The 13679-nt window shown below is 31.0% G+C and overlaps 1 protein-coding gene across 1 annotated transcript in view; it reads left to right on the forward strand.

Moving 5' to 3' along the window:
- The window catches only part of LOC129805930 (tribbles homolog 2-like), a 77367-nt gene that overhangs the window by 50721 nt on the left and 12967 nt on the right, over positions 1–13679 (forward strand). Inside the window, exon 5 of the mRNA XM_055854186.1 lies at positions 8812–9003. Within this exon, the coding sequence (XP_055710161.1) occupies positions 8812–9003 (192 nt within the window). The remainder of the gene's footprint in view (positions 1–8811; positions 9004–13679) is intronic.

The raw sequence follows: 13679 nt of genomic DNA on the forward strand, positions 1-13679 counted from the left end.
GACTTATTGAGAAAATAGCTTTCATTATTTTCATAACTCTCAATTGAAGGGTGTTTTATAAGACAGCAATTTTGCCTTTTTATTGGTTTTGCAAAAATTGCAATTGAGAATTTGTATTGATTGCTCAAAAAATCGAAAGGAAAAGACACTTTCAGTTCAATTGAACAATGTCAATAAGCCAATCATTTTAGCCTTAATGTATTGCAACTTAGAGGGTACATTTTTGGATATGATTGCAGCATTACTTATGGCCTCATTGCAAAAATCTTCAATTTTTATCACAAAAAAAAAAAAATAAGAATATTTGATACAATGTTACAGAACATTAAAAATATTCTTAATTTTGTGATTCCTGGAAATCATTTTGTGACAAAAAATAAATATTTCTGCGAGGAGGTCATAAGTATAAGTATGGACAGGCTATTAGTAATGCTGCAACTCTATATCTTAAATTATATTTAATCGCGAGCATTAATTTTTTTGTTTTTTTTTTCAAATAGTGTTTCTTACGATAGTTTATCGTCTTTGTTTTCTCTTAAATAATACTTAATACATTTTAAAATGAATAAAAATATAGACGTAGCTTTGGGTAATATTTCGGGGCCACCTTGTTTCTCATTGTTCTTTGCCCTTCCGGAATTCTTTCAATTCAAAGTCATTTTCATATCATCTTATTCGCCGAAGCAACATTTTTCAGCCTTGCGTAATCTCCAGAGTATGCAAAAATTAAAACTTAATGAAAAATTGAAGGAACAAAAGAAGTGGCCGAAATTGCAATGTGTCCGAAATTTGGTACAGTTGCTCTATCTGTCGGTCATAAGAATTAATGTCAAACGCACATCTTTAATTATATAGGACTGTTGTGTGAAACTTTTTCGGCCTCGCTCTGGAGGTTGGTCACCAACGCGATAAGATTGCCTTAGACTAAACATTCAATATTTACTTCCGGGTCATATCTTCGTACTTTTATTTGTATAATTTACCTATAGAATGATAGATTATCACTATCAAAGGCAACATTCTGTGATTTTAATTAGCTAAGATTCTTATTCTGTTGTTTTACAGATGGGGTAGGTAATGATAAGCCGGCGGTAGCCATCCACATTTTTTTTTAAATTAAGTACAATAGACAAAGAAAAAATTATAATAATTTGCAATAAAGTCTAAAATGTCGAATAATCCCAGGAATATTTATATAACAATTTGAGATAAATATGTGAATATGGGCCAAAAATATCCCAAAAAGATATCTGAAATATAGCCGAAGAATCTTTCATTTGATGAAGATCTTTCTCAGGCAATATCATTTAAAAATAAAATGTTAGTTATTTAGCAAGTCATTTTTGGGGAGAGAGTGAGATAAATTATTCTTCCTTATATTCAACCGCATTCACAAAAGTCTGTGCGGTTGTGTTGTGGATTGGTGACTGCGCAATCAGAATTAGTTGAACCAATTAAAATATATGTATATTTTCGAGGCATTTCTCCTATCGCGAATGGGTGAAATGTGTGTGAAAGGTTCAAAGACCCAACTGTGAGAGGCATTTCGTTTGACTTGCATAGAAGTAAAGTGTGGTGTATTTCATGATATATTAAAATGGCAAAATACTGAGTGATATTTACGTAAGGTTATAAGAGGGAAAAAAGACATTTATAGTGAGAGAATTTTCAATTTACACGCATATCACCTCAAAGAGAGTAACGAAGGAAAGTGCAGCAAGTAATTTCTTGTTAGGGAATTTTATTGTAAGAGATTGTAGCTCTCGAAACTATCTTTTAGAGTTATAAAATAATTCTGTGTTGGCGGACTACTTGACTTTAACGTATATGCTCTCTGTCTCACAAATACGGTGAGATCTTGCGGAAGAAAGTCAACATAGGTTAGACGGTATGTTTAGAGGAGATAGAAGCAGACACTATAGCAATCTTGAGATCATTGCCCTTCTTCTCTCGTGATGAGGTATTATATTTAATACAAGCATCGACCTCACTTGGATGCTATATTGGATTATATGTGAAAGAAAGTGTCGTAATGCCAAGAATTTTGGTTTTATATGACAATATACCCAATATACGTTAGAAAGAAAGTTCCATTCACTTCTTTTTTTTGAATTCCTCTTTCTTTCTTTTTTTTCTTGCTCGAACTCTACAGAGAGTGCAACATATTTATATAATCAATCAATATTGGATTATATATACATACAAGCACTTCAATTGTGTTGCTCAGAGCAAAATTGGCTATTTTAATAGAGGAATTCACATACGATAGGCTCCTTTAGTTCTGAGCGTCTCAATTATGAAACTATAATTTATATTTCAATTTTATCTTAGTTATAGTGAAATTTGTTACTTATTATTTATTATTCTGAAACTGTTGAGTCTGGAAGAATTAAAGGGAAAAGCCTCATCTTGATAAAAGTCGTTTTTATCTACTGTATCACAATCTTTGTTCTATCTAAAGGATGCATTATATCACTATATTGTCAACCTCCGTTAGAATGGAGCAAAATCACACGATTAATTATCTCATTTATGATCAATTGTAAGTAGAGAGAGCCGTCATGTTAGGGACACTTTTTTATGTTTCGACTTTAAGGCTTTATTTCCAAAACTCATAAAATTATATTGAAATTTTGTGTTGTTCTTAGTATACTCACTAGTATAAGACTTTATTTAAAATAACTCGATTAGTCTTTTGTCTCATTTATTAAATAAACAATGAATAATCTACCGCGTCTCAAACTACTTGCATCTCTAACATGCAGGCCTTCTCCTATTCTAGCTATAGGCCTTTATACAGAACACAAATTCGCCCTCAAAGCTCTCTCTAAGGATTAATAATTTACTCAAAATCATATAGGGTAAGTGTGCCAAATTCCGGCCAGCATGCAATTTCGGCCATCTTTTTTGTTCCTCGAATTTCCATGAACTTTTAGATTTTACGTACTCTAGAGATTATACAATGCAAAAGAAGAACAAAAAATGTAGCTTCGACAAACGAGATGACGTGAAAAAGATATTGGAAGAATTCCCGAAGGGCAAGGAACTATGAGAATGAAGGTGGCCGAAATAGGGCACCAAAGCTATGCCTGCATTTTTATTCATTTTAAAATGTATTAAGAATGATTCTAGAGTAAATAAAGACGATAAACTGTCTACAAGGTTCTAAGCAACACTCCTTAAGTAGAAGGAATAAAAAAAATCAATTTCTATTAAAGATATTACATTTCAAACTTGAGACTTTGGCGCTTACATGCAACTATGCCGAAATTTGGCACAATTACTCTAGTCATATTTTTTATAAGTCTTATCCATTTATTTTGAGAACTAGAGCCTAAACCGTTAGATATATTGTCTTTATGTCTACCGGAGACCCTCACATAAGTCGATCCATTTCATTTTATTTTGTTTAACTCAATCCAGGGTAACTGTAACTGTACCAAATTTCGACACAGTTGCATGCAAGCGCCAAAGTCTTTAAGTTTGAAATGTAATATTTTTAATACAAATTGAGTTTTTGTTACTTCTTTTTAAGAAGTGTTGCTTGGAATCATGTAGTTTGTTTATCCTATTTGTTTTCTCTAAAGTTGTCCTTAATATATTTTAAATTGAATAAAAATATAGATATAACTTTGGGTAATATTTCGGTCACCTTGATTATCAGATTTTCTTGCCCTTCGGGAATTCTTATAAAGCCTTTTTCGATTCATCTCGTTCGTCGAAATGACATTTTTTTGTTTTTTATGCATTGTTTAATTTCTAGAGTATGCAAAAACTAAATATTCATAGAAATTTATGGTCAAAAGTAGTGGTCAAAATTGCAAGCTGGCCGAAATTTAGTACACTTCCCCTATAACATATCAAGAAGGTACAAAATTACAAAGATGTATCCTATTGATATCAGTAGTTATCCATAAAGCGTGAATAATTTTGCTTTAAATCACACTTTACTTAAAAAAAGGTGGCCGAAATTGCAAGCTGCCCAAAATTTAGTACAGTTCCCCTATGTCTCAAAAAATTACTTTTATTTTACAGATTACTCAGAACAAAATTTTTTATATGTGGTAATGTTCTATGCTTTTCTTTTAATTGCTTTTTAAAACGCTATATAATTAAAAGGGTATAGAAACTTATTGTTTAGCCGATTTTGAAATACGAGTTCAAATCATTTCATCCGGAATTTTGATTCAAAGTTTATTTTGAAATATGCTATAAATTGGTTTAAATGAATTGTGAACCGGTAAATATAATCAATAATGACAAACTGAAAAAAAGTTTAGTGATATGATAAATTTCGTTAACACTTGAGTCGAATTGCAAAACTATTTTTCTTTCTAATTCTAGCATTTACCGAAGTATTTCTCACTTGATCATCCATTTTTAAAGAAGAACATACCCCAAAAAAAAAAGTTGTTATTTAGAGTACCTATTATCCCCATTAAAATTTAATGGTAGAAGGCAATTCAATTGTTTGCAGATTTTCTCTCTTAAAATATAGTCTTGACTTCAATATTTGACCAAATTACCCAATAATTGCCTTCTCTATAACTATATTGTAATGGTGTTTTATGTTTAGAGCTATATGGAGAAATGTTCGATAATTTTCGATAATGAATAGGATTTTTGATTAAAATTGAATCGTAGTTTTTCAAATTGACCTACCTTTTGACATTACCTTAACAAGACATGTTCTAGTTTTCATGTCATTAAGATCAAGCCCATACTAAATAATATATTTTTCATCTTACATCATTCACTTTTACAATGGTGGAGTGGTATCTAAAATGTGCGACTTTATGTGTAAGACACATAGATTGAATACATTGAATACTTTGCAAATTGCTTGTTAAGAATAAACTTAACTTTATCGTAATCTATAAACGTACAGTAGTTTTCGTGATTAACTTGGTGTGTGTTCTAGAAAAAGTCACGACATTTATGGAGAAGTCTATATGCAAGCTCTCTTGGTATTATATATTGTAGATTCTTTCCTCTGCTGGTGAATTAGTCGATATTTACTCATCAATATTATTTTATCACCATTTCCAGTATAGTCTGCTTAGAAGTTCTGTTTTTTTTTTAAGTTAAAAAAGAGACGTAGTTTCTGTCAGAAGCTTCTCCAATATCACACCATATTTGAATCATCATCAAAATCATGCGATATTTACGCAATTTGCATACACGGCAAAAATATTCCTTCCTTTTTTTTTAAAAGGTGATGTGTTGAGAAAGATGATCGTAATTGTGTGAGAAATTAATTTAGTGAATAACACTTGATATATAGAGGAGAAAGGTTATACATAAAATACCGAACAAGATTCCAACTAGAGATGGGTGAACAACAAGAACAAAAAAGGATGAATATTTTATTGTATAAAATATATTGAGTAATAGTTAATCAGCGCAATTTTATCTCCCTCCATTTATGCGGTAGAGACATGTCTAGTTTGGTATATTGAGAAGTTGACAAGGCGCAAATCGTTTTGTGTCTCACTGTGATGTTTTGTAATAAATTTTATTGACAAAATGCAAGCACCACACACAAAAGTGAGGAGGGAAAAAAGTGGCAAAAAAGTGCCTCGAGGACATTAACATTTATTAAAATGCTACATACAATATTTAGTAATGTCTATTATGTAGAATAGTTGTTTTTAATTTCAATGTAATCCACACATAGTTTGTGTCGCATTCAATATGGGCGTTGTCGGCTCTCATTCTTCTATTATTTTTTTTTCTCCATAAAATACTTATTAATGTGTCTCTCGAGCTCTAAATTTCAAAAGTGTAGATGACAGTGGAGGTATGAGCCGAAATTGTCACAAAATTTATACTTCTAGACTTTGTCAAGACGGTGGGTGGCTTTCAGAAGATATTTCATTACATGATACATAAAATCTATTCTAAAGTCTGTAATTTACAACATGAAAAAGAAATACTTGTTGTGGGTAATCTTGACAAAGGAGACAGTTTTACTGACCAAAGTCAACACTTGTCAGTTAATTGGAGAAAAGTGTGGGTGGTATTGATCCGATTTGTTCACTTAATCTTCTCTAAAGTGTTGCAAATCCCTCGTATGTGAAATATTTTTGACATTTTTGGTTTATAAATATTTCTTGTCAATACGTCTTTATTATTAAAACATATTGGTGAAAATTTCATGAATAATAAGAGATTAAATTTGACAATCAAGATGAAATAACCCAATTTTCTAATATTTATTTAATTTCTAAAATTTAAAACCCAATATCTTTATTGCAAAATTTCTCGGGAATATTAAGGTGAATTTAGGAATAGTTTTAAATTGAATTTTTTTTTGTTACTTCTTTTTAAAGAGTGTTGCTTGGAACCAATTAGATAATTTATCGTCTTTGTTTTCTCTAAAGTCATTCTTAATACATTTTACAATGAAAAAAAATATAGACATAGCTTTGGGTAATATTTCGCGCACCATGTTTCTCATTGTTCCTTGCCCTTCCTGAATTCTTTCAAAGTCTTTTTCACGTCATCTCGTTCGTCGAAAAGATATTTTTTGTTTTTTATGGATTGTATAATTTCTAGAGTATGCAAAAACTAAATATTCATAAAAAATTATAATTAAAAGTAGTGGCCGAAATTGCAAGCTGTCCGATATATAGTACAGTTCCCCTATAACATCTCAATAAGATACAGATTTACAAAGATTTATCCTACTGATATCATTATTTATCCATAAAGTGTGAATAATTCACACTCTTCCTTCTTTCAAATAAGTAAGTTTCTTGGAAGTAACCTTTAATTTTCCAGATAGGGGAAAGTACTCTCCTTACGAACGTTCTTGTCTTGGAATATTGTTTTTATTTTATTTTATTTTTCCTAAGAGACTTATACACATAATTATCAACAATTGATAATAAGCTAACTAATATTTAATAGAAATGTGTAGGTCTCTTAGTAAAAATAAAATACACAAATAAACAATGACTTTTGTTTTGTAAACATATTTTCGAATGAGAGTGAGCGAGATGACTAGAGAGTTACATTTAATTTATGACCAGCGCACAATAATTTTTGTTTGTAAAATTTGTATACATGTTTTCAAAATTTGCTATGAGAGAGAGCGAGATGACTAGATCTAGAAGATCTAGAAATTATTGTGCGTTGGGCATAATGCCCAACGCACAATACCTTTTGATTAGTAAACATGTTTTTGACATTTCAATGAGAGTGAGTGAGATCTAGATCTAGTCATCTCGCTCATTCTCATGGGAAATTTTGAAAACATGTTTACAAACAAAAGGTATTGTGCGCTGGTCATTACTCTCATTGAAATGTCAAACACAATATTTTAGAAACTTTAGAAACAAAAGTTATTCTATTTTTCACGGAAGTTGTACCTTATTCCCGGTTTTATGCATTTTCAAAATTATTTTTACAAAACAAATGTTATTCTCAGAAGGTACATGTAGAGTATATAATACACTTTTAGTTATTGATAAATGAATTTAATTGACGCACCTTCAACTTCATCGGCTCTCATCTCAAAATTTATAATCGTTTTGTGCTAACCATTGGGGAGTCAAGAGGAATTTTTTTTTTGTTAATGTTCGAATAATATAGTTTTTTGCAACAATTGCCTTAAAGTTTTAAAAGAGGTGTTTGGCAGTAGTTTCATGTTGTGAGATTTGCATATTCTGTACCATTTCTGTTTCACTTCATCTCATATCTCTCCTCTCTCTTGGCAAATATTAAATTAATTTAAATAGTGCTCCAAAATGTGTGCGCAACCTCCCCATTTATGCTTCATATGCATGTGTAATATCATAGTTTTTTTTTATTCATGTTGTTTGTAGTGCCTGTGCTTGGTGTGCTCTGTTTAGTGAGAGCGCCGAAAGAGATGGAGGATGTTGTGCAAAATTTCGATGACGGAATAATTGTGTATAGTTGCGACTTAGTAGATTTCAAATAAAATCTACACACAAAAATATAGTGCCTCAATCTCTTGACTGGTTGAAGGTACATTATGAATGTCGATATAACGCAATATACAATTGTCGACTCTTTTTGTATAGGTACATGATATTTGTGGAGTTTAGTGCTAAATTAAACTTATGCTTGGGCTATTTACCTATGCGGTGCAATATGTTTGATATATTGGAGTAGAAATTTTAAATGAAAATGTCAATAAAAAATATTTAAGCCCATGAGGTATTTTAGGCAATATAATAATGATATAGAGAAAATCGAAAGGGTTGTGCGCGCATTTCGTGTGGATTGGTAATATAAAATTAAAATGGAAAAGGTTTCAATTACTTATACATTTTACAATAAGTAGTAATTAGATTCTTAACTGTTTAGCTTCCTGTATTGACTGAATCACTTGGAGGTGTTTCAATTGCGACACTTCTTATAGTAGTGCTTAAGCCAAACCCAATGAATGAAGTTCATGTATAGATAGTGTAAAGAAGTGTTGTGGTCGAAAGAAGGTCATTTTAATAATTAAGTATATTATTTATAGAATTAATTTCTAAGCAATTTCTTCTTCATATAAAAAAAACGAAAGAATTACGGATTTGAACAATTCTTATTTTGAGTTTAAGAAGTAAGTTTTGAAGAGGATTTTCCCACGCATTTTGTGAAGTCTTCCGTGAAGAAATTCAATTAGAAAGCAGTCTTGTTTTTTAAGGGGAGAGAAAGTCAAAGACATATGCCCTCTGGGAAAGGAATTATAAGTACTTAGAAGAAAAAGCAACAACAAAAAAAAAACATAAGAAACTTAAACCTTTTCCAGTGAAACTAATATCCATTTTGTTGTATTTTCTCTGTCATTTTCAGAACACACTTAAGATTAGAGTCACTAGAGGATGCCGTAGTACTGGATAACCCAGCTGAGGATCTATTGCAAGATAAACGAGGATGTCCCGCCTATGTATCACCGGAAATCCTTAAGGCGAACACAACATATTCGGGAAAGGCGGCTGATATGTGGTCACTGGGTGTCATTCTGTACACAATGCTAGTTGGACGGTAAGTTGTCTCTTCTTCCTTGAAAAAAAAATAACTTACAAAAACATCAATTTTGCTTCTTTATCCACCGACTGTTTCCTTTTTCCCTTCCATACAATTCTTCCTTCAACCTTCCTTATATGCTATACAATCTATACCTGTACTTCAATGCAGGTCTGCATAACTCATGAATAATTTATTCTGTTCTGCGTCTTATTTTTTTTTCACCATTGCCGAATTGATGCACGAAATTTTGTTACATTTAAAAGAAGTGGCAGATGTTTTGTCTCCTTGTTTATTTCTGTTGTTTTTCTTATATTTTGACTATAGGGGAAAACGGAAATTTTTTGGTTCAAAAAGCAATTTGTAGAAGCTTCCAAAATATTTAGAACAAGTCTATAAGGGACGAAAGTACACTGAAATAAATCCGAAAAAGTTAAAATAACATTTCAGAAATGTTAATTTTATCCTGCATTATTGATCAGAAATCGGTGTAAATATTATACTTTTTAGGTGTATTATGGGTTAAAGTTACCCTTTTTCATATTAATTTTACGCTTAAAAATGTGTAAAATTAACATTGAAAAATGTTGATATATTTTTACACCTAAAAAGTGTTAAAGTTACGAGGAAAAAAAGTTAGTTGCACCCTCTTTTTTTCTCAGTGTACTAATTGGTAGGGGAAAGTGCTGTTCCTTCGAACGTTCATGCCTTCGAATAATGTGAATTTCTTTTGTTTTTCATAAGAGATTTACACTAAATTATCACGGAATTATCAACAATTGATGATAAGCCAATTATAATATTTAATAGAAATGTGTAAGTCTCTTAGGAAAACTAAAAGAAAATTCACATTATTCGAGGACATGAACGTCCGAAGGGAGAGTATTTTCCCCTAGTATTGAGTACTAAAAAAAACACGAGTCCAAACATTTTAAGATTTAAAAATCGAATAAAAATACTTAATCATGAGAGTAATAAAGATCAAAGAATTGCTATTACCTCAGATATTCCATGAAGTACTAAAAATGAACTGTTTATAATTTTAGAACAATTAGGTCAAAAGCATGAAATAATTCATTACCTTGAAGAGAAAAACACATGTAAATTCTTTAAATATTGCTCCAAATGGTTCCATTTTTATAAAATGACTGGCTCCTATTGAGAAGGACTAAAGCCTATTTATTATGCGTTTAACAATACAAGAAACAAGAAGTTCAAAAATCTATATGTATTCATAGAGATTTGCTTTGGAATCTCAATATTTTACAAATACAAAAATTATTTCCTAATTCCGTCCACCGCCGTCTTAGCGTTTGTACCCCATTCTCAAAGAAAAAAAGTGGAAAGATTTCTTTATATCGCTCTTTTAAAATTATAGGAAGTAAACTCATTCTGAAAGGTGTTTCAAGAGATAGCTTTTAAAAGAATAAATTTGTTTTTTATAATAAAAACAAATATTTGAAATAATAAACATCAAATAAGATTGATGCAAGTTTCACGAAGTAAAGGGAGAGTAAATTATTTTATGCTCCTTTGCTTCATTTTAATTGCTTAAAGCCAGAAAGGGACAAATATTGTATAAAAATTTTTCGTAAACTGAATTATCTAAAAATTTACAAAATTCTCTTTCAAAATCGAGAAAAATGTGTTGATCCAAAGTAACTTCGCATGATTTATAGTGTTTTTCCAATGTGAAATGAAACATACTTTTTAGTACACGACCGCTCCCAAATGCTTCTACATAATTGGCTTTCTTTATGTTGATGCCTGTCATGACTGTTTGGTGGTTTTGGAACACCACATAAGGAAAATTCGATAATGCAGAATCTCTTGAGAACAGTCATGAACTAAAAAAATTGTTCAGGAGAGAGATTTCCATTTCTTTCATTTCAATGAAAAATTAACTTTTTTAGCACTTTACTGTTCTCAAGTGCTTCTGCATTATCGACTTTTCTTTATGTTAATTCCTGCACGACTGTTTGGTGGTTTTAGAATACAAAGAGTAGTGAAAACAGTCGAGACATGAACCGACTCAAAGAAAAGTCGAAAGTGGAGATGGAGAATCACTTGAGAATTGTCTTGTGCTAAAAAATATGTTCAGGACAGAGATTTCCATATTTTTTCATTTCAATGAAAAATTAACATTTTTTTTAGCACTTTACTGTTCTAAGTGCTTCTAGGAGAAAGATTTTTCCTTTTCATTTTTCATTGGAATAGTATACCATTAATTAATAAAAAGTGAAATAACAAACAAACTGAACAGTTTATGAGAAAATACTCTTGATAAAATTGTTTTGTAGTATTTTGTTCTTAATGATATTTAATCGCCTATTACTAATTAAGAACTACTGACGAAATTTTAGTACAAGTTCTAAAAAGGTAAACTCTTTTAGTCTTTAAAAAATCATTGTAGTTAGATCTTGTAAAATTATGAATTCGTAAATAAGGTAAAATTTACAAACATACTTACAATTGCTTCTATTTGCCTCTAACTGAAACAACTCAGCTCTCCCCTACAACATATTGCATCCATTTCATCATTTCTCCTTCTTGTTTCTTAGTCTTTACGTTTTTTTTTTTTGTACCAATTTAACAAAAGAAGAAGGTGGCTTCAACAGAGGAAACAAGTGGCTTTCCTTCGCGATAAACTGTGGGAGCCGAAATGACGGTTTTTTCCTCCCCTTTGAGATCATTTATCAAAATAAAAACTTCCAATAGTTCCAATCATGTAGCAATTAAATTGAAATATCAGATAAAATCTCTTGCAGAAGCGAAGATCAATATTTTAACGTTAGTTTTCTTTAAATTTTATCCATTTCAAATTAATCCAATTTTACGCAATTTCTTTCTTTTTCTTTCACTATTTAATTTTTCTCTGTGCCCAGCAAAAGTCTTTCTCTCACGCTGTGCTTCAAAACGCAATATGGAGAAATAGTTATAAAGTGGAGAAAGTGTAAGAAAAAAAAAAACATTAATTGGTGAAAATGTCTTATGACACAAAAAAGTTTACATTACTTGGCTATTTTACTCTTTCAATTGATGCAATCACATTTTAAACTTAGAGAAATTTTGCAAATATATTCCTTTGCTCACAACGTAAATTGTCTTTTTACCTTGTTGAAATATTTAAAACTGTCTCACAAATTATTTCACTACGCACTTTATCGTGGAAATAAAAAGAAAGAGAAATAAGAGAAATTGTCAGGTCGCAGCGAGCACCAAATGCTAACCGATTGCAATTCAGCTGAAAACATATGTATTTTCAGCTGAATTCTGCTAACCTTGAAACAAAATTGGCGATTCAGTGCCATTTCCATATATTTGGTTAGCACTTTTTGTTCGACAACTGCTGATAAGTCAGCAAATTTTTGCTAGTCGATTCAGCAAAAATATGCTGAAAACGCTACTTTTTTCAGCTAAGTGTGCTCGCTGGGGTAGAAAAGTAACGCAAAATAAGACGAATTTGCAAAAGTAACGTATTTCTGCCGTCTGTTTGATAAATTTTTTCCTCATTAAAGATGGTGCATTTTGGTGGTTTATTTATGTCCAAAAGAAAAAAAGAGAAAAACAGAATAAAAGAAGCAGAAATTGGCACATCTGTACCTTTTTTTATTATCTGAGGATAATTGTATTTCATTGAGAGAGAAGCCCAAAAGGAGAACACGATCAGGCGAATGTCCATCAATTTAGGGAATATACATAAAGATAGTAATTTGCCTATAAGAAAAGGCAAGAAGAAGAACGTACAGGAGAATGGGAGATAGGGACAAAAGGGCGAATGGGCAACTGAAGAAGAGATAAAGGTGCAGCAGGTGTAAAATTCCAAAATTCGATTTAGTGCAATCATTTTGCTGCACACGAAAATTCAATGGATGAGGCTATAACTTTTTTTATTCTTGTTTTTTTTTTTATCTCTGAACTCGCTACCCTCATCATCAGTCTTTGTCTGCAAGAAAGGCATTTTATTTTTAACCCCTGAATCCTTTTTTCAGGAGTTTACCTAAAAATTTCTTTACAGTTGAATAATTCCTTTTTACATTAAAAAAAGGAGCAGGTTCTAATTAGAGAAGACTCTCTGTATGTGACCTTTTTAAAGTTCATTTTATTAATAATTTAGGCATATTGTCTCATGTTTTTGGAATGCGGTTATTTGTGCCATCCCCTGTGAAAAGAGATACAATGAAGCCCAGTGAATGTGGTCGCAGACTTAGTACTAAAAAAAATCTAAAGATCTAATGGTTATTAGAACTTAGAACACATGCATTTATAGACCAAGCGATCTATTAAAAAAAAATAAAAATAAACGAAATTCTAGAATTTATCTTTTAAAGGTTCAAAAATTATCACCTTTTTTTAATCAATTTATTTAGGGTAAGTGTGCCAAATTTCGGCATAGTTGCATGCAAGCGCCAAAGTCTCAAGTTTGAAATGTAATATCTTTAATAGAAATTCTTTTTTTTTATTCCTTCTACTTAAGGAGTGTTGCTTAGAACCTTGTAGACAGTTTATCGTCTTTATTTACTCTAAAATCATTCTTAGTACATTTTAAAATGAATAAAAATGTAGACATGGTTTTGGTGCCCTATTTCGGCCACCTTCATTCTCATAATTCCTTGCCCTTCAGGAATTCTTCCAATGCCTTTTTCACGTCATCTCCTTTGTCGAAGCTACATTTTTTGTTATTCTTTTCCATT

Source organism: Phlebotomus papatasi, chromosome 3, assembly GCF_024763615.1.
Source record: "Phlebotomus papatasi isolate M1 chromosome 3, Ppap_2.1, whole genome shotgun sequence".
In the NCBI taxonomy this organism is placed as follows: Eukaryota; Metazoa; Arthropoda; class Insecta; order Diptera; family Psychodidae; genus Phlebotomus; species Phlebotomus papatasi.